At 50.3% G+C, this 23,547-nt stretch overlaps 1 protein-coding gene across 7 annotated transcripts in view; it reads left to right on the top strand.

The window, feature by feature from the left end:
* Positions 1-23,547, top strand: part of GAS7 (growth arrest specific 7) — a 210,456-nt gene that overhangs the window by 148,064 nt on the left and 38,845 nt on the right. For 5 of the 7 annotated variants that reach the window (XM_019981775.2, XM_019981777.2, XM_019981776.2 and 2 more), the window contains exons 3-5: positions 2,616-2,696; positions 13,352-13,437; positions 22,306-22,359. In XM_019981775.2, coding sequence (XP_019837334.1) covers positions 2,616-2,696; positions 13,352-13,437; positions 22,306-22,359 — 221 coding nt within the window. The remainder of the gene's footprint in view (positions 1-2,615; positions 2,697-13,351; positions 13,438-22,305; positions 22,360-23,547) is intronic. The other 2 variants (XM_019981774.2, XM_070774339.1) reach the window with 1 other exon arrangement.

Genomic DNA, 23,547 nt, shown 5'->3' with positions numbered 1-23,547 from the left:
AATGGACAGGATTCTGACACCCAGAGTTGGGGGCAGGAGGTGATTGGGGGTGTGTGAACAGCTACAGCAAAGACGTTCTGAGACCAGTGAGTGTGTTACCTGGGCTGGAGTGAGGTCAGCGTGGATCCATCTGGACAGACAGATAAGGTGCCTGTGCTAGAGCCTTGCTGACTGAGAAGTGGGGCAGTGGGTGGGGGTGGATGCAAAGTTTGGACTTTATTCTCTGTGCCATATTGAAAAGGGCTCCACAGAGGACTCTCCAGGTGAGTGCTGACCCCCAAGTGGGGAGACATGTTAGGGGTGAGATGGAATGAGGAATGTGATGGAGGTGGATGCCTCTAGGCTCTGGGAACTGATTGGAGGTGGGTGGGGGGACCCAAGGGGAGCTGATGAAGCCATGAAGGTTGGTCCCCAGAGCCGCGGGGGGCCAGGTTGGAGGAGAGAGCCTGAGCTGGGTGCTGTGGGCGTGCAGGCAGCAGTGTGGTCAGGCCGATCTGGCAGCAGAAAGGAAGGTCTTTTTGGAAACAAGACTGAGGCTGCAGGCTATGTCTGGTCCCAAGGGGAACCCACCTCATGTTGTAGGGAGGCTGTTTTAACATCTGAATTTCCCCCGCATTTTCACATCCAGCCTCCATGATCTGTTTGCTTTACTCAACTCCGATAAGGCACCTACTGTGTGCCCCTGTCATCCTGCTTCATGCTATTACAGCCCTGTTTAGGTGCCATCTTCATCCCCATTTTACAGTTGAGAAAAACAAAACACAGGTGGCTTCCAAAGGTCACAGGTCACAAGCGGCCAGGCCTAGACCACTTTGCACTGCCCTCGACCTCCGAGCAGGCTTGTGGTCTTCACCCAGTCTCCAGGTCATGGTGCTCTCAGCTCCAGCCCAGGTGTCCGTCCTCCTCCAGGGAGGCCACTGAGCCTGCCCTCTGGTTGTCCCTCCTGGAAGACCCCTCTGCTCTCTCGTTCCTGGTCACATTCTCCCCGCAGCTTCCCTTGCTCCCCCCATTTTCTCTCCCTTAAGACGTGAAAGAGCCGTATTACCACCCAACTGCTAGAGCCATAAAACCCTAAAGTCCAAACAGTGGGTCTCAAGGTTTTGATCAAAGTCTGGGGGCAAGAGTCTTGGGACCTAAAAAGACCAGTCAGCCCAACCCTTTCATTTTAGGTAAATAATCAGAGGACCAGAGAGATAGCGTGACTTGCCCAAGGCTGCCCAGCAGATGAGAAGCAGAACTGAGGCAAAGACCCCAGTTCTCTCGAATCTCAGCTGAGAGAAGCTATGGGAAGGTTGTGCTTGTTTTTGTTTTTAATATTCGAAACAATTGAATTTTCAGTAATCGAATTTTGGATTCAATAATGTCATATCCATATATCAGATTAACTTTAACAATAACTTGACACTAAATACTTGTAAATGGGCATTTGGCATGAACATAGCAGCTGTCTTGGGTGGATGCCACTCTTGGTCTCATTTTACAGAGGAGGAAGCTAAGGCACCAAGGGGACGATGAGCTTGGTCAAGATCAAACCTGGTGATGAGAGGCAGAGCTCGTTTAGACCCAGGCATTTGGCTCTAGACTCACTGCTTTTACTTGGTGGCTCAGATGGTAAAGAATCTGCCTGCAATGCAGGAGACCCACGTTCAATCCCTGGGTCAGGAAGATCCCCTGGAAAAGGAAACAGCAACCCACTCCATTATTCCTGCCTAGGAAATCCCACGGACACAGGAGCCCAGCAGGCTACAGCTCATGGAGGTCACAAAGAGTCGGACACAACTAAGCAACTAACAACCGCTGTGCTGTCGGCCCTTTTAATTGTTTTGGAAAGATACCCACAGAAGTCCAGCTCAGTAGTTGCAGAGCTCAGGGTTAACTGCAGCATGTGCGGGTCTTAGTTCCTCGACCAGGGATTGAACCCGTGTCCCCTGCATTGGAAGGGGGATTCTTAACCACTGGACCTCCAGGGAAGTCCCGAGAAGACATTGTGGTTTTTTTTCAGTAGATAACTTAATGAGAAGTCTTTGCTCACAGCTGTGAAATGGGTGAAGTAGCGTTTGGGGGCTGATCGTATAGCTACAATATTAGCTTTATTTCTGGCTGGGCATCAGAGGAGAGAGAAGTGTGTGATCAAACACAGCAGCTGTAATTCACACAAGGTGTGGAATTGGAGAAGCAGGAAGGGAGTCATCTTCACAAGACACAGAACCTGGGTCTCTGTCCAGACCCCTGCCCAGGGCTCCTTCCTCTGGGTTTTGGGGTTTCAGATGACAGTGGGCATTTGGGGAGTGATGCCCAGTTGGCAGTTGAGGTTCCAGGATAAGGAACTGAAGTGGAGATGTGTGAGGGGGGAAGGGAGGGGCATTGGGGACTGTTTCAGAGGGTCCCAACCAGGAGGCCACCTTTTGGTCCCAGCTTCATGGAGAAGGGTCCCCAATAAAGAGAAGCTTTGTTGCCCTGGGGGGCAGGAGAGACAATTATATGGGAGCAGAAGGCAGATTCTGGCTTCCTGGAGTCAAAGAAGCAGGTGATCCAGTGCAGCTCTGTGACACTCAGAGCTTCTGCCCGAGGAAATTCTCAATACGATTTTCTTTTTTTTTTCTTTCTTTGACCAGAGACCACCTGGGAGCGTCCCAGCAGTTCTTCTGGGATTCCAGCCAGCCCTGGCCCTCACAGGAGCTCTCTGCCTCCAACAGGTACTGTCCACACGCTATCTCAGGGCATCGGGATGGACCACACTCACATGCACCTTCATGGGAGAGGCCCAGCTTCTGGAGCCTGGATCTGAAACCTGGCTGTGGATCTCATGGGCCAAACCCGGGAGGGGTCTTGAGGGCTCGGAGGCCCCGTAGGCTGTTGCCCTGTGGGATGGTTTCACTCTGGCAGTGCCAGCTGCAGCTCTGGTCTCTCTCACTCCCCTCGGGTGCTTAGAGGAGGGGGATGGCTGGGTGAGGTGAGGCAGCAGAGCTCTTGCCTGTCTGCGGGCGTGAGGACCTGAGCAGCGGCAGATTCACTCCACGTGGTTTCAGAAGAATCAAGGGGTAGAGGTTAAGGAGGCAGATGTTTACTCCTAACAGGGCGTCTTTAGGTCTTCTCCACCACTGAGAAATCAAAATGTGATGCCAGCGCATTATTTAGTGAAGATTGCTCGGCTTCCCTGGTGGCGCTCGTGGTAAAGAACCCACCTGCCAATGCAGGAGACGTAAGAGACACAGGTTCAGTTCCTGGGTCTGGAAGATCCCTGGAGAAGGGCATGGCAACCCACTCCAGTATTGTTGCCTGGAGAATACTACAGACAGAGGAGCCTAGTGGGCTATAGTCCATGGGGTTGCAGACTGGACATGACTGAGCGACTTAGCACTCACACACATAAAGATTACTACCGTCAGCAGAATTCAGAACCGAAGTGGTGGCAGAATAGACCTGGAGAATCATCTGAGGCCTGATAGAAGGGATGGGGGGCTGCTTTTCATGAAAAGTTCTTCTAGGCTATTAAAATGTTTTTATTTATATTTTTGTGTATATATGCATGTATACACACACACACTTTTTTTTTTTTTAACTTAAATTTAAGAAGGAACCCCCTGTGGGGCAGAAAAATGGGGCATTTCCTCCTGGTTTCCTGGGGATGCAGCCAGGGCTACATTCTCAGACCGAGTCCCCAGAAATGGGGCCAGTTAGCCTTCCTAGTGGTCATATGACGGTAGGCATTTCCCGGCACACTGCCTTGTCTTTTGTTGCTGTTCTTGTGTTTTTTTAACAATAGAAATGCTGGTGTGAATACTGTGAGGTGTGGCCCTCTATCCTGGCTGGCTCCAGGCCACCTAGACACTAGAGAGGAAACCCAGCTGTCTTTTGCAACCACAGGGGGGTCCCCAGAGCAGGACAGGGATGTGACACGGGCAGGGAGAGGCTGGGGCGTGTGAGATGACAGGTGATAACCCTGCACAGCCGGGTTGTGCCGGAGCCAGTTTGGAAAGCTTGCCCTTTAGGTCAGTGCGGTCAGCTCTCCGAAGCCTGCTGCCCCTGGCACCGTCCCCAGAAGCATCCTGTCCCCTCTTTGCTGTGGACGGAGCCAGCCCCCAGAAGGGAGGTTGTGGGGAGAGGCTCAGATCCAGGGAGAACTGCCAGGGTGGGCAGGGCATCAGACAGAGAGTGTGGCCCCCGACCTCCCTCCTCTGCCTCAACCCCCTGCGGCCCGGGGCACGTCCTTCCCAGGTCTCTGCCAGAAAGGGCTTTGTAGTCAAATAGAGTTGGAAATCCTGCCTCCTCTCTCCACCTTTGGAGATCACACATCAGCTAGGAGAATGCCTGGACTGGACCCCATTTAACTCGGTGTTTCTGTCCTTGTGTGTGTTTGTCCACATCAAACTTAAGCTTCTCTGGCTCAGCTTCTTCTCTGGCTTCTCTTCTCTGACTCCGTCCGTAGTGGTTCTCAACTCGGGGGTGATTTTGCCTTCCGGGGGACATTGTTGGATGTCACCAGTAGGGGGTGGTGCTCCAGACATCTAATGGGGAGAGGCCAGGATGCCGCTCAACCCCCAACAGTACACAGGACAGCACCGCCCCACCGCAGAGGGCTGTCCAGCTGTGCATGTCAGCAGTGCCCGGCTCGGAAGCTCTGTTCTAGAAGGACTCAGAACCTCAGCTCAGCACTACTCGGGGGTCAGACGATGGACTACAGCCTATGACAATGAGAAGCAGCCACAAAACACGCAGGACCCCAGCTCTGGATTCTCAGACCCACGTTTTTGGGTTGGTTTTGTTTTGTTTTTAAGATTTATTTGAAGATAGCAGTTTTATTTAATTAATTAATTGTTTTGACCCTGGCATGTGCGATCCTCCTGACCAAGGATGAAACCTGCGCCCGCTGCAGTGGGAGTGTGGAATATTAACCACTAGACCACCAGAGACGTCCTCAGGCCCACGTTTTATTTCCCAGTTTTAATATCTTGGAAATCAGTGGTGTGTCCTAGTCTAATTGGAAGCATCCTTTTTTTTTTTTCTTTCTCGCTAGTGCTTAAAATAAGTGTGCCTCTAACAACCAGTGACATCTTAGATTTGTGACATTGCAGCTCCTTAGATTGAGGTCACAGGCACATCCCTGCTCCTTGCCAGGCCTCACTTTGCCCACTTATAAACGGGAGGAAGATGCGGCTCAGGTCCTGTCCAGCCCTCCATGGCTGTGATTTGTGGTCCTCTCTGCCCTGGGGCGTTAACACACATGTCAACTCTCCATCCGCCCTCTGGGGTGGAAGAGAAGAGAACCCACTAGTGAGGCTAAGGCAGGATCTGTGATACCCTGACATCTTCTTTTCTGGTTTTTAAATAGAATCTTGAAAAATAAAGCAATAGCTAGGTTGGTATTTCTCCCTACAGGGGAGCAGCACCAGGATTTTCCCAGCCATTCTTTCCTTCAGTTTTATAAGCAGCTTTGAGGAGATTGATTTTTATTGTGGAGAGAAAAATAGACTTGATGAAGACATGAGGTTGCTTCAAAAGCTGACCATCCCCATCCTCGAGTTCCTGGGGCTGTGGGCGCCTCGCCTGGAGACCACTCAGGGCCCTGGATTGAAGCCCCTTTTGTTCTGTTCCTGCTTCTGCAGAGCAGCAGTGATGGAATCGAAGCCTTTCCATTCAAAGAATGTACAGACATCGTTCTCAGTACTGGGGGTACATCCTCAGGCAAGCCAGACTTGTGGGGTCCCTGGTCCCAGGAGCTACATGCTAATGGGCAAGTTGGATAAACAGGCAAATGTGAACTTGATCAGATGTTCGTTGCATGGTCAGCGGGACAGATGACTGGGGCATTAGGGGCGGCCTCACTTTAGGTCAAGCTTTAAAGACAAGGAGGAGACGGTGTGTGTGGAGGGTGGTGGTGGAGTGTTCTGGGCCAGGGGACAGCGGGTGCAAAGGCCCTGGGGTGGAAGTGATCTTGGCACATTTGCGAATGGAAAGCAGACCCGTGTGGCTGGAGGGTGGGGGACAAGAAGAAGGGTGGTAGGTGATGGGGGCGGGGGAAGTCAGGGTCCAGAGGAAGGTATTGTTGGGATTTCCTTCTGAGTGTGAGGGTTGGGATAGGGGATGAAAAGCAGTGGAGGTGTCTTGTCTTTCTATGCAGCTACCCACTTGAAGCCACTGGGCAGCTCTTGGTTAGCAGTGATGGGGTTGGGGGTTGCCTGCAAGGTGCGTGGGGGCGTAAGGAAGATGTGGGAGGAAAACATAACCACGTTTACTGACTACAAGCATCCCATATGGTCGTTCCTGAAGGTCATGGACAAACAGGCCGGGAAGAATATGGGTGGGAACCACAAGTGAACCCAGCTAAGCCAAGCTTAGATAATGCCCCTTCAAAGAGGCAGAGGGGTGGAGGTGACCTTGGGGCTCAGGTTGACTTTTTTTCTTTTGGCCACACCACGTGGCTTGCAGGATCTTAAATCCTCGACTAGGGATTGAACCCATGCCCCCGGCAGTGAAAGCCCAGAATCCTAACCACTGGCATTGCCAGGGAGTTCCCTCAGGTTTACCCTTGAGTTGAGCTTCTGAAGAGGGTTGGCAGGACCGCTGTGGACAGGGCCAGTTTGTTCTTGGTCCAGGTTTGTCTGATGCCTGAAGCTCAGCCAGCCGGGTTATAGCCGGGGAGAGACCTGAAACACCCAGTACCCACTCCCCACAATCTGGACTCCACTCTTGGAATGTTGGGGGCCACTTTGAGTCAGCACCGGACCCAGGACTTTCCGTGTGTGGAAAGTGTGTGGCCTCCTCTTGGATCACAGTGGGAGCTGTGTTTATTCAGTAACTTTATTAGAAGTATTTAATGCCAGGGTTTCCCAGTGGGGTCCATGCAAGTCAGCTTGAAACCCCAACAGAATACCGAAGGCTCTGTTCAGTAACTACTGCATGTATTAAGGAGAAGGCAATGGCACCCCACTCCAGTACTCTTGCCTGGAAAATCCCATGGGTGGAGGAGCCTGGTAGGCTGCAGTCCATGGGGTCGCGAAGAGTCGGACACGACTGAGCAACTTGACTTTCATTTTTCACTTTCATGCATTGGAGAAGGAAATGGCAACCCACTCAGGTGTTCTTGCCTGGAGAATCCCAGGGACGGGTGAGCCTGGTGGGCTGCCGTCTATGGGGTCGCACAGAGTCAGACGCGACTGAAGCGACTTAGCAGCAGCCGCAGCAGCAGCAGCATGTATTAAAAACCATCTTTGGGCTGGTTTAACATGCCATGCAGCAATAATGATTCATATGGAGAGAAATAGTAATAGGCAGATGGAAAGAAAACACGAGTTAAAAATAAAGTTCTGGGAATTTCAGGTAAGAGTTGCTGGGTCCAGTGGATGCCAGCACAGACCTCTAGAACTTTCTGCCCTAACGGAAATGTTCTGTCTCTACCCAGTATGGTAGCCGTTGACCACATGCAGCTCCCGAATACTTGAAATATATCTGCTCTGCCTGAAGAATGAAGTTTTCATTTTATTTAACTTAGTACTTTTCAAGTTTTAGAATAATTTTAGGCTTACAAAAGGAAATTGTGAAGACAGTACAGAGAGTTCTTATATAGCCTGTACTCAGTTTCCAGTAATGTTTTATGTATTTATTTATTTTTTGGCCACACCACATGGCATGTGGGATCTTAGATCCCCGATGAGGGATGGAACCCAGGCACCCTGCATTGGAAGGTGGAGTCTTAACCACTGAACTTCTGGGGAAGTCGCTCCCCTAATGTTAATGTCACATTACATAACTTCAGTCCATTTATCAAAACTAAGACATCAATGTAGTACAGTATTATTAACTAGTCTGAATTTCATTTGATTTCACCAGCTTTTTCAGTGTTGTCCTCCTGTTCTGGGATCCCATCCTGGGTACCACCCTGCATTTGGATTATATTTAAATGTAACGTGTTAGAATTTGAATAGCCACCTGTGACTGGTGGCTGCCCTATCAGATGACAGAGCAGGCAGGCATGCATGGAGAGTGAATTCCTTTCTGAGCTTCTAGGCCCAGACAGACGTGGGTTGAACTTGCATTGTGTTTCCCTTCGGGATGGAGGAAATCTGTCACTTATTGAGCTGCTCTGGGAGTGGGGGTGTTGGGAAGCCTGGGTTCAGATTCTGGCTTTGCCCAGCCTGGGGCTTGATTCTGCTGAGGGGTCATGCTTGGACAAGCAGCCTGCCTCCAGCAGCCGAGGAAAGCCAGATTGCAGGGGAGGGAGTGAGGTCTGTTGTTGATCAGGCAGGGCCCGCCTTTGAGTACACGCAGACAGCTGTGCCCCGCTATGAGCAGAGCACCCCAGGAAACAGGCTTCAGAACCTAGGCCTCACCCCCAACACATCTTCTTCTCCAGATCAGGAAGCCCCAGCCAGCCTTTCCCTCCCACATAGGAGCAAGTGGAGACCCTGGCCCGCTGCAGAAATACAAGCTGCCGGACCCAGAGCGCTTTCAACTAGGAATCACTGTTGACCCCAGGGGAAGGGCATGGGGCTCCACCTGTTCCTTGAGAAACATGCCCCTGTTGGCATTCCTTTCCTGGGGGCCCTTGCAAAGGCCTGTTTAACCTTTGATAACCAGGACAGTAGACTCAAATTTCCAACCTTTCACATCCATAGACACATAAATTGTAAGTTCTCTTTGGGGAAATATAGTTTACATCTTAGACAACCGGGGAGGCAGTGGGGACTGGGTAGTCAGACAGAAATGTAAAGAACAGAAGGATTTCCAGACCAGAGGGCTGTAAATGTAAAACTTCTTCCCTAGACAGACCTGGCCAAATGTGGCACACACTTGGGAAGGTGAATATGATGAAGAGCATCCTTTTAAGGCCACACAGGGCATAGTGGGGCAGCGAGGCAGGGATGGTACCCACCAATCTGGCGTGGGTATTTGCCTCGGTAACCTGACTTAAAACCTACTTTCCCACAGCCCCAGTTGCCTTTCCCAAAGTGGGTTCCATGACAGCACCTCTGCTTTCCTGGCACCCCCCCCCTCCCCATCCTGGTTCTTTGTCCTTGTAAGCTTGGGACTGCCATGGTTCTGCCTTGATTGAGATTTACAGAGCACATCGGCATATTTAAAAAAGGCCTACCGTCAGATCCTGCCCTTTACTTTCACTGCAGGTCGCTTACAAGGAATGTCCTGCAGAATTGGTTGTTGTCACCTGCCTGGGGAGATACCCTGTTCCTCCAGGTTCAGATGTCGTAGGAGTGAGGCGAGAAGGATTTCCAGAACAGGGGCTTCCCAGATGGCTTTACATTGAGGAAAGAAGTTACTTGTTTATTCCAGAGACAAAGGAGATGAGCCACACCTGCTGGAGGCATCCAGGGCTGGTTTTCTTGTTTGGAAGAGTTAAGTCTTATCTTTAGGGTGTTTTAGAGAACAGGACCTGGACATTGGGGCTTGGAGAATAAACCATCTTACATGGCAAATTGGAGTTGGGGAATGGAGTCAGAGTTATAGGGAGGGGGTGAGTTCTGGGCCGCAGATGATGCTGGCAATTCTCTGTTGGTCTTATTTCTGTTTCTTTATCCACCGCTCCACCAGCAAATGACTTCTCCTTTCCACAAATTACATGCCCCCTTCTCTCACTGTAGAGAGCCCTCTCTTTGTTTAACTTCCCATAAAGAGGAATGAAGTATGTGTGTGTGTGTTTCTATTTGTGTTTGAAGTTACTAAAGTTACTAGATAGAGCTTTCTGTTCCCTTTTCTTATCTTAAAAACAGCTGAATTTGGTATTTTATATATGTTTTTTTCTTGTATCCCCAACTGAATTATGGTCCTTATGGTTATGAGTGATCTTTGACTATATTCTATTTCATTTTTACCCCTGGGAGGCTGGAGGCCTCTAAAGCACCCACCTCTGGCCGTGTTCAGTTTTGACCTCACCCTCAGTAAGCCAGGGGGCCCAGCGGCATGGGGATGCCCATCGGGACCATCTCAGGCGAGCTGTAACGGTTCAGATCCCCAAGGATGAAGGTGTGGGGACCGTTGGAGTAAAATGCAGTGAGACAGGGTGTTAGAGGAGAGGTGCTGTATGGGGAGAGATGGTTGAATGGAAAATTAGTTTTTCTTTCCCAGTAATTGTTTTGACATGAGTGGTAATTAGCCAACCGCTGACAGGCCAGAACTGAAGCGAGAACAAGGGGATGGATTAGGGGCAAATGCCATTGCATTAGATGGTTCCTGGCCGCTGTTAGCGTGGGGGCCGCCAGTCTGGGGGAGGCTGCAGGCGGGACAAGGGCATGTTGAGGGTGCACTTTTTGGGGGGGTGCTGTGGTGGGAGAAAGCGAGGATCAGAAAGACTCTGCCCTCAAGAAGATGGGGACCACCTTGGGTTACAAGGACCCAGTAGCATTAAAGGTAGTGACTGCTTCTAAACTAAGGCCTGCTCAGGTAAGAGCTTTCATATTTCATTTTCGTAGTCAACTGAACTGTGGTCCCATTTTTGTTCTTGTCCTTGGTGGGTTTTAGGATCAGGGCAATGCTGTCTTTGTAGAATAAACTGAGAAAGTCACCAGGTGTATTTATACTGTGCAGTGTAAGCCTATATATTTCTTTCAAGAGTTTGAATGACTTTGCCTATAAAACCATCTGATCTGATGTCTTTTGACAGGGAGGTCCTTTTTCAAATGTTTTACTTGTTTTGGTGTCTCTGGTGTTCTCTGAAATCATTTTGATCATTTGAATCTCATGGAAGGTTTTGTATTTATTAGCATAGAACTACAGATCAAATCTCTTGCATTAAAAAAAAAAGTCTCTGTTTGCAGTCTAATTCCCAATTTTAAGCATTTGTGTCTTCTTTCACTCTCAAATTAGGCTGATCTGCCTTTTTTATCTTTGTCATTCTCTACCCTTCAACCCCTCAACCAGCCAGAGTTGCTAATATCATCCTGTCTCCTAACTTATTAATTTCTCTTGCCATATTTATATCCTTGTCTCATGTTTTCCTTGGATTAATTTTATTGGCTTTTAAATTTTTTTCTAAATTCTTGAGTTGAATGTTTAGTCCATTTATTTTTATTCTCTTGGCCTTGGTAATGCAATAATTAAGGCTATGAATTTTCCTCCAAATATAATTCAGGCCCTTTCCCATTTGTTTTGATATGTTATTTTTCATTATTTTCAAAATATTGTGTAATTATAGTTTGAAATTGCTCTTTGACCTGAGATTATTTTTTAAGAGGGCATTCTCTTAAATGTCCAAGCTTCTCGGGTCAGGGTAGGGGGAGAGATAGGGACCTTGTCTGTCTGTTCTTTCATTATTTCTATCTACTTTTATTGCTTTCCAGTCAAAGAATATATCTTGTGTTATTTATGCCTTTTGCAATTTATTGATACTTTATTTATGGCTTAAGTAGGCCCAACATTTTTAATGTACCGTGGCTTCTCAGTAAAAAGAGATTATCTGTTTATAGGGTATGATGTTTAATCCATCTAGTTCAATCAGCCGTTTAAATTAAATCACTGAGACATTCCACATCCTGACTTTTGTCCACGAAATCAGTCCTAGCCTGAAAGCAGTATTAAGGTTTCCTACTGTTGCCTTCGAATTCTCCAGCATTTGCGTTTTGTCCATTTTAGTGCCGGGCTCCTTGAGAAGTTAAGTTTCTGGAATGTTATGACTGCCTCATAAGTAGTATTTATCTATCCAGTCTAGTCTGCCATTGCTGTCACGGCCTGTGCCAACCTGGGTAGGTTGTCCTCTGAGGCCTCAGTGTTCAGTGTTGCCCTTGGAATCCTACCCCCGACCCCTGCCTTTTACCTAGAGGACTCTTGGATAGAATCAACAGCTTCTTGAGGGCCCTGAGTATAGACCAGGAGCATGGTTGGCCACGTGAACCTAACTTGTTGTTCCTTCTTGTGTCCTAAGCCACTGCCCTGGGCCCCCGCTGTGTGGCCAATGCTTTGTTTTCCTGGTCTGTCTGTGCCCACCCTTCTTCCAGAGTACCCGGCCAACTGTCGGATCAGGAGAGACCCAGTTACCCCGGGAATCTGCTGAGTGCATCTCTGCTCACGGGTGCCCTGAAATTTTCCCTGCAGTTGGTGGAGAATGGGGGACACACCCCCAGGATGAAAAGGGCTCTCCGTGGCGTGGCCTTCACACCCCATTGCTTGCCCCTGGCCCTTGCCCTAAGAATGGGCAAATGGTCGTAACTATAGTCCCTCCTCCTTTACCTCCTCCCTCTCTGTTGGGTTCTGGCAGCAAGACCCACGAGTGGACATCAGTGTGTCCATCTTTCTTCAGGCTGACCTGCAGTGATGTGTTGTAGCAAATCCTCCAAAGCCTGGGGCGTCAGGAAGATGGCTTTCCTGGTGTCCAGAGATCATACAAGCTTGGGGCTCAAGGCCACTAGATTAAGGACCTTCGTGAAAAGAGGATTCATCCATTCTCTTTTCATGAAGTGTTTTATAATTGAACGGATCCCTTCTGCAGGTGTGGATTTTCATCCCAACAGAGTGGGTTTGGAGACTAGGTAGAAGTGTTCCCATTTTACAGATGCAGAAGCTGAGGCTTCAATAACTGTATCCATGAGAGGGCAGCACCGCCTCTGGGAACTGAGGATGCGTGGGCCTCAGTGTGTATGTGTGATGTCAGGACCAGGCAGCAGTGTTGGGGGCTTCAGATAGGCCCCCCTGGGAGCTTTGAGGCCATAGAAATTGGCAAATACTGCAGACCAGGGCTCCCTATCCTCCTTTGAAGAGCAGGAGTATCAGCTCATGTTGGGAGCATGAGTGAGTGTCATAGGGAGAGACTTTTAGAGCCTTGAATATTTTTTTGTCTTAATTTTAGCAAAACCAGGACTCATGAAGGCTGTCATATGATCCCCTAACTCTTAATTAGCAAAGCCAAATTTCCTAGAAACCCATGAGGCCAGTTCTCTTGTCATTAAACTGACATTCCAGTAGGGGAGGGGGAGGAAGTCCTTGGGCGGGGAGTTGTTGAGGGGGCGGTGATTTGCCAGAGGGTGGGGGTGTCCCCACCTGACTCTAGGGAGAGACTGGACCCTTGATCCACACCAGTGATCACGGCCGATGAGGTTATTTTTGGCGATGACTGTTGGACTGTGATGCCTCTCCTCCTACTGAGCATCTTTCTTTTCTTTGGTTCAAAAAGATCCCCCAAGAGATCAGTAGTTGGGTGCTGGCACTTGGGAGATGCTCTCAACCCATCTCCAGCACCACAGATAGGAGTGAGAGCCAGAGAGGTGGTCCTGGCTGTGCAAGACCCCTCAGAGGTAGACAATGAGGTGGGAGAAGGGGCCTCAGCTGCCCACTGTGGTCTGCAAGGTTGGAGGGGCCTATCGGTGGCCAGCGCAGCAGCATCTGAGTGGTGTTTCTGTCCCCGCAGTGAATGGATACCACACGTCAGGGACCCCAGCGCACCCTCCCGAGACTGCCCACATGAGTGTCCGAAAATCCACCGGTGATTCCCAGGTAAGGGGCCCTGTTCCGGGATGTAGGGGCAGCCCTTAGGTAGGTCCAGGGAGGCATCATTAGAATGGGGACACTGTAGGGGTCCAGGTAGCTATAGCCCAGTCCTGCCCCAGGTAGGAAGAGGTTGGTATCCAGGTCATTCCAGTGTACCATGATTGCAAGAGAGATGGTGTGATTGTGGTTTGGTTTTTCCTAGAAGTTGAAGATGGTAGTTTTTTTTTTTTTTTTTTTCGTCCCATGCCACATAGCTTGAGGGATTGAACCCGAACCTCCTACAGTGGACATGTGGGGTCTTAACCACTGGACTGCCTTGGAAGTTGAGGATGCTTTTGATGGGTTGACAGGGATGGGATTATAACCTCTCTGTGTTGGGGCAGAAGGTTCCATCCTGCTGTCTGGATTCCTAATGGAGTCCAGATTTCCCAACACTTTAAGAATATGGGTGAGTCCAGGCCATTTTCCTTCTCTGCGTGACCCTTTCCTACCCCTAGACTTCACCCAGAGTAAAACTGAGTCAAACATTTTGTCACATTTGATCATCCAGAAAGGGGCAGCTGCAGGATAGAAGGACATGGGAGTGTGTTTTAAGATTCCCAACCTGTCATCTCAGCCGACACTTGTACAAATGTAGGAAGGAGGCGTCAGCCTGTGTTACAGATGTGGTCATAGAGTCTCAGACCAGATACGTGACTCGAGCAGGTTGACATGATTACCAGGTGGTCAGACCGGACTCGATGCCAGGTTCTTCCAGTGGCCTTAAGCTGTGTCTGAGGAACTGGGGACGGGTCTTACGTGGTCCATCTATGAATTATCCACAAGATGTCCTTAAGCAGAAGCCTCCAGACCAGCCCTTCCAGGAGTTAAGATGCCAGGCCCCAAGGATGGTGGTGGTGGTGGTGATGGAATAACAGTAGTGGCTTGCTGTCAACAGCAGTGGGTTCTGTGTGCTGGTCCTGGAAGGAAAGCCCTTGTGGTCAAAGCAGCTCCAGTGTGACACTTAGCTGAAATGCAGGCGAGAGGGGCATGAGAGCACGTGTTAGGACCCAAAAGGTGGTGAACTATGCCTGGACGGGGTGAAGCCATAGGAAACTCCAGCGGAGGTCCATAGCGGTCCTGACATGCAAATTGGTCGTCCAACCTGGGTATATGGGGCGAGAAACCTCAGAAATCTAATTATGTTCTTGTCTTAGGAGGCTGAGCCTTGGGCTCAGGTCCGTTCAGTTCAAACTCTGGAGGAGAATTGGGACATCTGGGTGAGGCGAGGCTCCATACGTACTGATGGATGGACAAATCACCCCGGGCCTCCTGTTAGAATGCAGATTCTGATTCAGGAGGTCTGGGGAGGGGCCTAAGGTTCTCTGTTTCTCACAAGCCCCCAGGGGGTGCTGCTGCTTCAGGTAGGGGGACCGTGTCCTGACAGGCGAGTATCCGGGCACAGTCAGTCGTGGCAGCACATGTGTGTCCCCTTCATCCTCTGCTCACAGCACACGTCACAGCCCTGGCTCTGTGTGTTTCCTGCAGAGCCCCCCTTTCAACACAGCCTGTCAGTCTGTTCGAAATGAAGCTCATATGCCACCCAACTGCAGAGTGTTGTCAGTCCAAGTTCTGCCGTGGTCTCTCAGCAGCTAGAGAGGCACTTAGGAAGGATATTGGAAACAGCCCCCTCAGCCCCTCCCCCGTCATTCTTCTTTCCTTCTCTAATGACACATGACTCCCCCATCCTGAAACCCTCTCAAGTTGTTACTTAATCATTTAAAGCAACATGTATCCTGATCCTTATAACCTCCTGGGAAGGCAGTTGGACATTGTGTTGGCGTTAAGACTTTGACCCAGGAATTTCCCTCCAGACATCTGTTCTTGTAATAGGCACAGGGATTTTGATCTGTGTAAAGCTGTCCACTCAAGCATACAGCCTTTGACCCAGCCTAACTGTCCAGTAACGGGATGGGTAAAATGGATAATGGCAGTGAGCGTCTGTCTGGCCAAAGTACCATGCAGCCATGGAAACACATTCTCCTGGAGAAAATGTACTAATTTAAGAAAATGCAGAGACCATAATAGTGAATGAAAAAAGCAGAACGAAATTGCATATATGTATGTATGTTCAGTCGCTCAGTTGTGTCCAACTCTTTGGAGATCCCATGGACTGTAGCCCACCAGGCTCCTCTACCGATGGGATTTCCCAGGCAAAAGTGCTGGAGTGGGTGGCCATTTCCTCCTCCAGGGGATCTTCCCGACCCAGGGATCGAAGCCCCATCTCCTGCCTGTCTCCTACATTGCAAGCAGATTCTTTACCTCCTGAGCCATCTGGGAAGTCCCAAAGCTGCATTTATGGTCCATCTTGTTTGGGAGAAGGAAGTTCATCCATATATGAAGACACGTGACTGGATGAAAAAATAAACCCAAGCATTGGTGTTTCTGTCCAGTTCTCAGTCAGGGGACATTGGGCAATGTTTGGATATTTTGGTTGTCACAACTGGGCTGGGGGTTTTACTGGCATGTAGTCGGTGGGACCAGGGCTATTACTAAGTAAGGTGCAGGAGAGCCCCACAACAAAGAATAACCCAGATGAAAAGATGAAGGGTGCTGAGGTTGAGAAACCTCGGTCAAAGGTGATGTTTATTTTCTTTAGACTTTTAAGTATTTTAAGAATTTTCTAAAATAAACACATTTTACTTTTATAGACAGCAGATACAATGAGAACTAAGAAACAAAGAGTTAGAGGTGAGGTGCTGGGGATGCAGGAAAGATCGGCTCTGGATACCCTGGCCTGAGCGCTGCTTCAGGACAGGTGGAGTCCCGTGTCTTCCTTTTTTGGATGGTAACATGCAGAAGGTGAGGTATCATCAGCGTAACAATAAATAGTGCAGCACACGGAGAGAACAAAATACATGTGTCCACCAGTTTGCAGCACTGTGTTAGCCTTTTAGGCTGTGGAAGTGTTCGTGTTCCTGCAGAGCTGGCTGTCCACAAAGGCACCAGAGAACAGTCATAGAAATAGGTTAAGAAGGGTTGGTATTGAGAGAGCACTACCGATAAATGGTCCTCAGAATATGTATAAGCGCACTTCAGCAAGCTCAGTGTTTACTCCCCCATCCCAGGCTGTCAACTGTAATTAATGACAGTCATCACCTAATAATACTACAGGTGGCACAGTGGTAAAGAATCCACCTGCCAGTGCAGGAGAGGCTAGAGATGTGGGTTCGATCCCTGAGTTAGAGATCCCCTGGAAGAGGGCATGGCAGCCACTCCAGTATTCTTGCCTGGAATATTCCGTGGACAGAGGAGCCTGATGGGTTACAGTCCATGGGGTCACAAAGAGTTGGACCCTCCTGAGCGGCTTTGATAGATAGAGCATGCGCACAATATTGAAAGAGTGAATGAATGAATGAGTGAGTAAATGAACACATGGCCATTTGAGATGCTGGGTCAGGGTAGATACAGTACCTTGTCACACCTCTCTTATGCTCTTTTACTACTGCCTGTTGGCTGCCCCTCCTTGAGAAAGCTAATCAAGAAAATGAGAATGTTGGGCAGGTTTGGGGGTGGGGAGGCATGTGTAATCTTCATGGAAACCAGAAATGTGTCTGTACCATCGTGGGTGGAACTGAATGGCTGGGTGCCCTGCAGCCCCCGAGGGTGCCCACCCCTGCTCCAGGAGACCTGAAAGGCTGGGCATAGGTGATGGCAATCTGGTGCCACCCAGTGGAAGTTTGCAAGTGTGCAGCCCTGGGGCGAGCTACCTGGGTGATGGATGCAGGGGACCCACTTGATGGGAGGTTAGGGGATCAGAGACTGAGACTAGTCATGCTGGCCTTGGCAGAAGCACACCGAGCCTGTCCCCTGCCTGCCTGCCTGCCAGGGCTATGGTGATTTTATTTTATTTTTTAAATTTAAATTTATTTATTTTAATTGGAGGCTAATTACTTTACAATATTGTACCGGTTTTGCCATACATCAGCATGAATCCACCACAGGTGTACACGTGCTCCCCATCCTGAACCCCCCTCCCACCTCCCTCCCCGTACCATCCCTCTGGGTCATCCCAGTACACCAGCCCTGAGCATCCTGTATCCTGCATCGAACCTGGACTGGCAATTCGTTTCTTATATGATATTATACTAGGGTGATTTTTAGCCCTCTCTGATCCCTATGCTGCAGATGGTGATTGCAGCCATGAAATTAAAAGGCGCTTACTCCTTGGAAGGAAAGTTATGACCAACCTAGATGGTATATTTAAAAGCAGAGACATTACTTTGCCAACAAAGGTCCGTCTAGTCAAGGCTATGGTTTTTCCAGTGGTCATGTATGAATGTGAGAGTTGGACTGTGAAGAAAGCTGAGCGCCGAAGAATTGATGCTTTTGAACTGGTGTTGGAGACGACTCTTGAGAGTCCCTTGGACTGCAAGGAGAGCCAACCAGTCCATTCTAAAGGAGATCAGTCCTGGGTGTTCTTTGGAAGGAATGACGCTGAATCTGAAACTCCAGTACTTTGGCCACTTCATGCGAAGAGTTGACTCACTGAAAAAGACTCTGATGCTGGGAGGGATTGGGGGCAGGAGAAGGGGATGACAGAGGATGAGATGGCTGGATGGCATCACCAACTCGACGGACATGAGTTTGAGTGAACTCCGGGAGTTGGTGACAGACAGGGAGGCCTGGCGAGCTGCAATTCATGGGGTCACAAAGAATCAGACACGACTGAACGACTGAACTGACTGACTGATCCCAATGCCGGTACAGAGAAGGCAAGGAATATGCCCACCAGAGCCTAGACTCTTGTGACTCACTTTCCAACTGTTTTAGCTTTCCATGAACTGTTCCCCAGGAAGGTTATCTTTAGATGCAGAAGAGAGGAAAGGGAGTGGGACTAAGAGCTTGGAAACTTAAGGGACCCGTTGGAGGAGACAGTGTGTGATGAAGGAAGAGGTGAGATTCTGAGAGCTCATTTACTCAGTGGGGCTCCTCCTTCCCTACTTGGTCAATAGCTCGTGTTCTATTGAACATGTATTTCTTTGCCAGGTGCTGAGTCATAGACAGATAAAGCCCTTGTCTTGTCAGGGTTAGGGCTTCCCTGGTGCCTCAGATGGTAAGGAATCTGCCTGCAATGCAGGAGACCAGGTTCAGTCCCTGGGTTAGGAAGATCCCCTGGAGAAGGGAATGGTTACCCACTCCCGTATTCTTGCCTGGAAAATCCCACGAACAGAAGAGCTGGGTGGGCTATAGTCCATGGGGGTCACGAAGAGTCAGACATGACTGAGTGACTAACACTTTCATTTGATAGAGGTTAGTAGCTGGGGCTGGAGAGAGACAAATGTTGATTTCATATTGTCAGTGATGGGGCTGGAGGGGAGTGTGTGCTCTAAAGACCTGACCAAGTGGTGGTGGAAATGTCTGGAGATGGGCTCTTTAATAAAAGTTGAGACTGGAAAAATCAGCAGAGGTTTAGCTTGGTCGAGAATGATGGTAGGGGAACAGCATTCCAGGTGGAGGGAACAGCATATGTGGATGCTTAGAGGCAATGATTTTGAAAAAGCTGTAAAGGCCAAGCGGGACTATGGTTTACTGTGTTAGCAAGTGTGGGGAAGGCAGAAGAGGAGGCCAGAGAAGTCCTCGAGGCTGTTTTGAGGAGCTTGGGTTTTGTCTCAGTAGTGCTGGAGCCACTGAGAGGTTTCACACTGGGTTCTGCCTGCTGAGAGTATGGGAGCCACACTCTTCACACGCACGGAGACCAGGCTCAGAAGACATCACAGAGCCAGGGGCCTGTGGAGTCAGCTGGGAATGACCAACCATGGTCTCCCGGGCACTGCCTCCTCTGTCACCACCCTTGATGGGTCCTCACAGTGCCAGCCAAGCAGCCCAGGTGAGGCCAGGAAACCAGGCTGGGCAGAGCTTTAAAAAAAAGAGGAGAAAAACCTTCTAGAATCATAGGAAAGAGAAATTAAAAAAAAAAAAAAACTTCTGTTATGGACATTTGTAAGCATTTATAAGAGTAGAATGAATATTATAATAAAGGAGAAATGGACCAATCATTTAACTTCAGCAGGAGACCTGGGTTCAATCCCTGGGTCGGAAAGATCCCCTGGAGGAGGAAATGGCAACCCAGTCCAGTATTCTTGCCTGGAGAATCCCATGGACAGAGGAGCCTGGCGGGCTACAGTCCATGGGGTCACAAAGAGTCGGACGCAACTTGGCAACTGAGCGGCAGCAGCAAATACATGCATATACACATACACATGTATGTGAGATCAGTGGGGTGACAGTGTCAGGCCACGCACACACTCTGTCTCCTAGCAGCCTTTTCTCTCAGCCTTTTCAACCATCCCTGACGGCTGTGGCCTGAGTCTTTGACACTGAGCTTTGCCAGTGGTCATGTTTGAATTCCTTGCATACGTTTTCTAGACCTTCCCCTGTTAAAAAAAAAAAAAAAATGCTGCCCCTCCTCCGTCCACCTTTTGGAGTAATTCTTTGAGGTTATTATTCATATTAACGCTCCAGTGGTCCCAAATTTGGGTGTGGAAGCCCCTTTGAGCTGGAGTCTGTGTCCTTTTGTTAGGTCACACCGTTTGTCTAACACTTTTTTTTTTTTTTTTTACCTCCTGGCACAGGAGTTCCAGGTCCACCTGGCCTTTGGAACTAATCGATTCTCCAAGGAGCCTGGGTTCCTTTTAGTGGGGCATCATATTAAAATCCACTTCTGTCTACAGCTATGCCACCCTGAACGCATCTGATCGCGGAAGCTAAGCAGGGTTGGGCCCGGTTAGTACTTGGGTGAGAGAAGCCACTTAATTGTAGCAGGTGTTCTCAGCGTGGCTGAGATGTCGTTCCACCAGGGCCCTTTCAGTGGAGTGCTTTAGGGTGTATGTGTCTGTGTGTGAGGATGTGTGTCTCTGTGCATGTATGTGATGTCTGTGTATATGACATTCAAATAACAGGCACAGGTCACCAGCAGCAAAGACGTGAGACCACCCGAAGGACCCTGTGACCCCCGTGTGCAGCACTAGCCAAAACTGCACAGCTAGGAGGGCAGAGACCGGCACCCAGACTTAGAACATCCCCACCCCACCTCACAGTGCTATTACTTGCCCTCGTGTCCTGGCTGAGATTCTGGGGAGGAGGGTGACCTCTGTGTCCAGCATCATCCCAGACAGCCTCGGACACAGCAGTCCCCAAGTCAGTGTGTATGGGTGACAGAGATGTTTCTTTGGCCCTGCAGAGACACCTGGAAAAATAAGACATGGTCCCGGATTTCTAAGTGGAGGGGTGGGGAGGCAGGAAAGAGTCGTTCGGGCTTGGGTGTAGGTTTGCTCTGTTTACCTGCCTTGCGTCCTTGGACACGTTGGTCTCTGCAGACCTCGGTGTCCTCATCTGTACAATGATGGTGATGCCAGTAACTTCCTGGGGTCAGGAGGACTCAGGGGGCATGTCTTCAGCTAATCTGATGCCTCCGGAGCTCAAGGACCATTGGCAACAGGTAACACTGAGGCTCAGAGCCGAGTTAACTCGACGGGATGTCGAGGCCAGTGAGTTCATCTTCTCGTCTATGAAATGATGACGTATGAAGGTCCCTTTGAGCTGGACACTCCAGGGATGTCAGTCTTGAGTAGTGGACTTCAGTTACCGGACATGGTAGGTCTGGGTGGGAGTGAGGGACTGATCGTGGATCTAGTGGGGAAGAGTCCGGGAGTGAGGGGACCGTGGGCAGGAACTCCCTTAAGCTCCTTATTTTGCCTGATGAGCAGTTGGGTTCCTGAGGAAGGGGCTGGCTCCCCCCCACCCCCACAAGACACTCATCTTGCTGGGTGATCCAGGGCTGTGCTGGCCTGGGGATGGGAGCTGTTGGTTCCCTGGGGCTTGCTAGAGAAGCCCCTCCACGCTTTTTCTGGGCCTTTCCCTGTAAAGGCCTAGCAGCCACTTTCTTCCATCCCACTAGAGACAGAATAAGGCTGTGAGTCCCAGGACACACATGCAATGCTGCCCCAGTGCCCTAGGGGCCAGCCTGCTTCCCAGCTCGACGTGTGGCTCAGGACAGGAGGGCACATCCCACATCTTGCTCAGGGACCCTACTCAGTCCCTAATGTAAAGGCTGATGGGACAGCAAAGAGCCAGGCTTGACCTTCCCCGTCAGGGCCATAGACTCTTAGGATCAGTGTGGTGTTTTCAGCTGGCAATCCTGAATCTTCCATTCCAGGGCCATCCAGGATCTAGAGGCAAGCTGCCGAGGTCCGGTGGGCCCAGTGGTCCTTGGGATGAGGGTCTTCTTGCCGGCAAAGGAAAGACCCCAAAAGGCAACCCCAAAGTCGGAATGGAAGCTGAAATCACAGCCTCCCTGCTCTTGGGGTAGGGAGGGTGACAAGTCACGGAGGTGTGGCCGAGCACCCCAGTCCATGGTACATGGATCCAGGGTGTGATATGTTGGACAAGGTGGGGAATTCAGAATAAGATGTCTTGTTCTGAATCCTGTAACAGGAGATGGTGGCCCACAGTCTGCCTTAACTCTCTACTCCCAGATGGATTCTGAAGGTGGAGACAGCTCTCAGAACTGCTTACCAGCAGAGGGCAACTGAAGGGTTAATGCTCCCAGCCACCGATGGGGAGACGAGGAGGCAGACCTGCTTTGGAGCAGTTTTCTCAGAGCTCCTGTTGGGAGGTTTCCTCCAATTCGCCTTCAAGCCAGGGCACGGAAGGCTCCTGCCTGCCCTCTCCCAGAACATGGTGACTTAGGGGTTAACAACAGCTGAAGGAGCATCCTCGAACTTCCCTGGCACGGGGCTTTTAACCCATCCCTCCACCTTCAGGGAACCCGAAGGAAAAAGGATGTCCAATATGGAGAACAGCTCTGACGATGTTTCTTGCCTCTCTCCCCAGAACCTGGGATCCTCATCACCAAGCAAAAAGCAGAGCAAGGAAAACACCATCACAGTAAGTGGCTCCCGCGCGGCAGGTGGGGTGGCAGGCTGGGACTCTGGTCCACAGCTGGGCTGTTGCCGTGGCAGTGTGAACCTCTGAGTGGAAGCAATGCCCAGCCTAGAATCTGGGAAGTTCTAAAGCTTGGACATAGCTGAAGTTTCCCACCACCCCCTGCTGCCCCCGACCCCCACCCCCTGCCTTGCCCTGGCCCTTCTTCTGTTGATTTCTTATTCACGTTTTCTCTCCAGGCAAATAAGTGGAAGGATGGTGCTCGGAATAACGCAAAACCATTTTTCTCAGGGCAGGCAAGGGAAGCTGGTGTGCAGGAGTGGGTGGGAGGGGGTGGACTGTGCTCTGAGCAAGTGACGTGACGTGTAAATTACAGCCGTGGCAGGGTGGCTTTTGTGCGGGGTAACTTCTGGAAGACGTCAAAGTTAAAAGCAAGAGAAAGCGCCCTAAGAATAGAGTTCCTGATGGGGAAGCAGGCAGCCTCTGCCTAGAGCAGCCACACAGTCTCCCAGGGCTGAAAGCCCGCCAAGACTCACCGGCCCCCCAACCCCGTGGAGGCTGAAGAGGACCTCCCCCCATTTCCCTCCCCACTGCCCCCACCCCACATCAGCCTTGTGCTCGGGGAAAGCTGGCACTGAATGTCAACATCCCTCCACGTAGAGAAACAACTTGTCCGTCTGCTCAGACAGACCAGAACTTGGAGATGGGAGAAGTGTGGTCCCGGGTATGTGGTTTTGACCAAGTGCCGCAGAGCTGGGACCGGGGGATGGGTCCCTAGGCCCATTGCCATGCTGCCCACAGCCTCAGAGATGGAAGTGGCAGGGAGACCCCTGACCCGGCTCATGCAGGCTGCACATCCACTTTGGAAGAAGAAGCAGTGGGCAAGCAGTGACAGTAACAATCATAATTGCTGCCACTGCATGTGCATTTATTATGCACCACTAGGCTTCTGAGCACCCATTCTAGGCTCCAGTCACTGAGGGAGGGGCGGGTGATTGGACCAAGGTGGGTGTGGGGATGGGGAACCTAGACTCTGAAGCCAGGGTATCAGTCACAGCACTTCTGAGCTGGGCAGTGACCTGGGGAAGCTTTCCTGGCCTCTCTGTGCCTCAGTGTCCCCGTCTGCACAATGGGGAGATGGTGGGCGTGTGTGCCCTAGGGATGGTGTAAGGACGGAGTGAGTTCATACCT

This window comes from Bos indicus, chromosome 19 (genome assembly GCF_029378745.1).
Source record: "Bos indicus isolate NIAB-ARS_2022 breed Sahiwal x Tharparkar chromosome 19, NIAB-ARS_B.indTharparkar_mat_pri_1.0, whole genome shotgun sequence".
Classification (NCBI taxonomy): domain Eukaryota; kingdom Metazoa; phylum Chordata; class Mammalia; order Artiodactyla; family Bovidae; genus Bos; species Bos indicus.
Note: the sequence above shows the minus strand (reverse complement) of the source record. Positions and strands in the feature narration are given on the sequence as shown.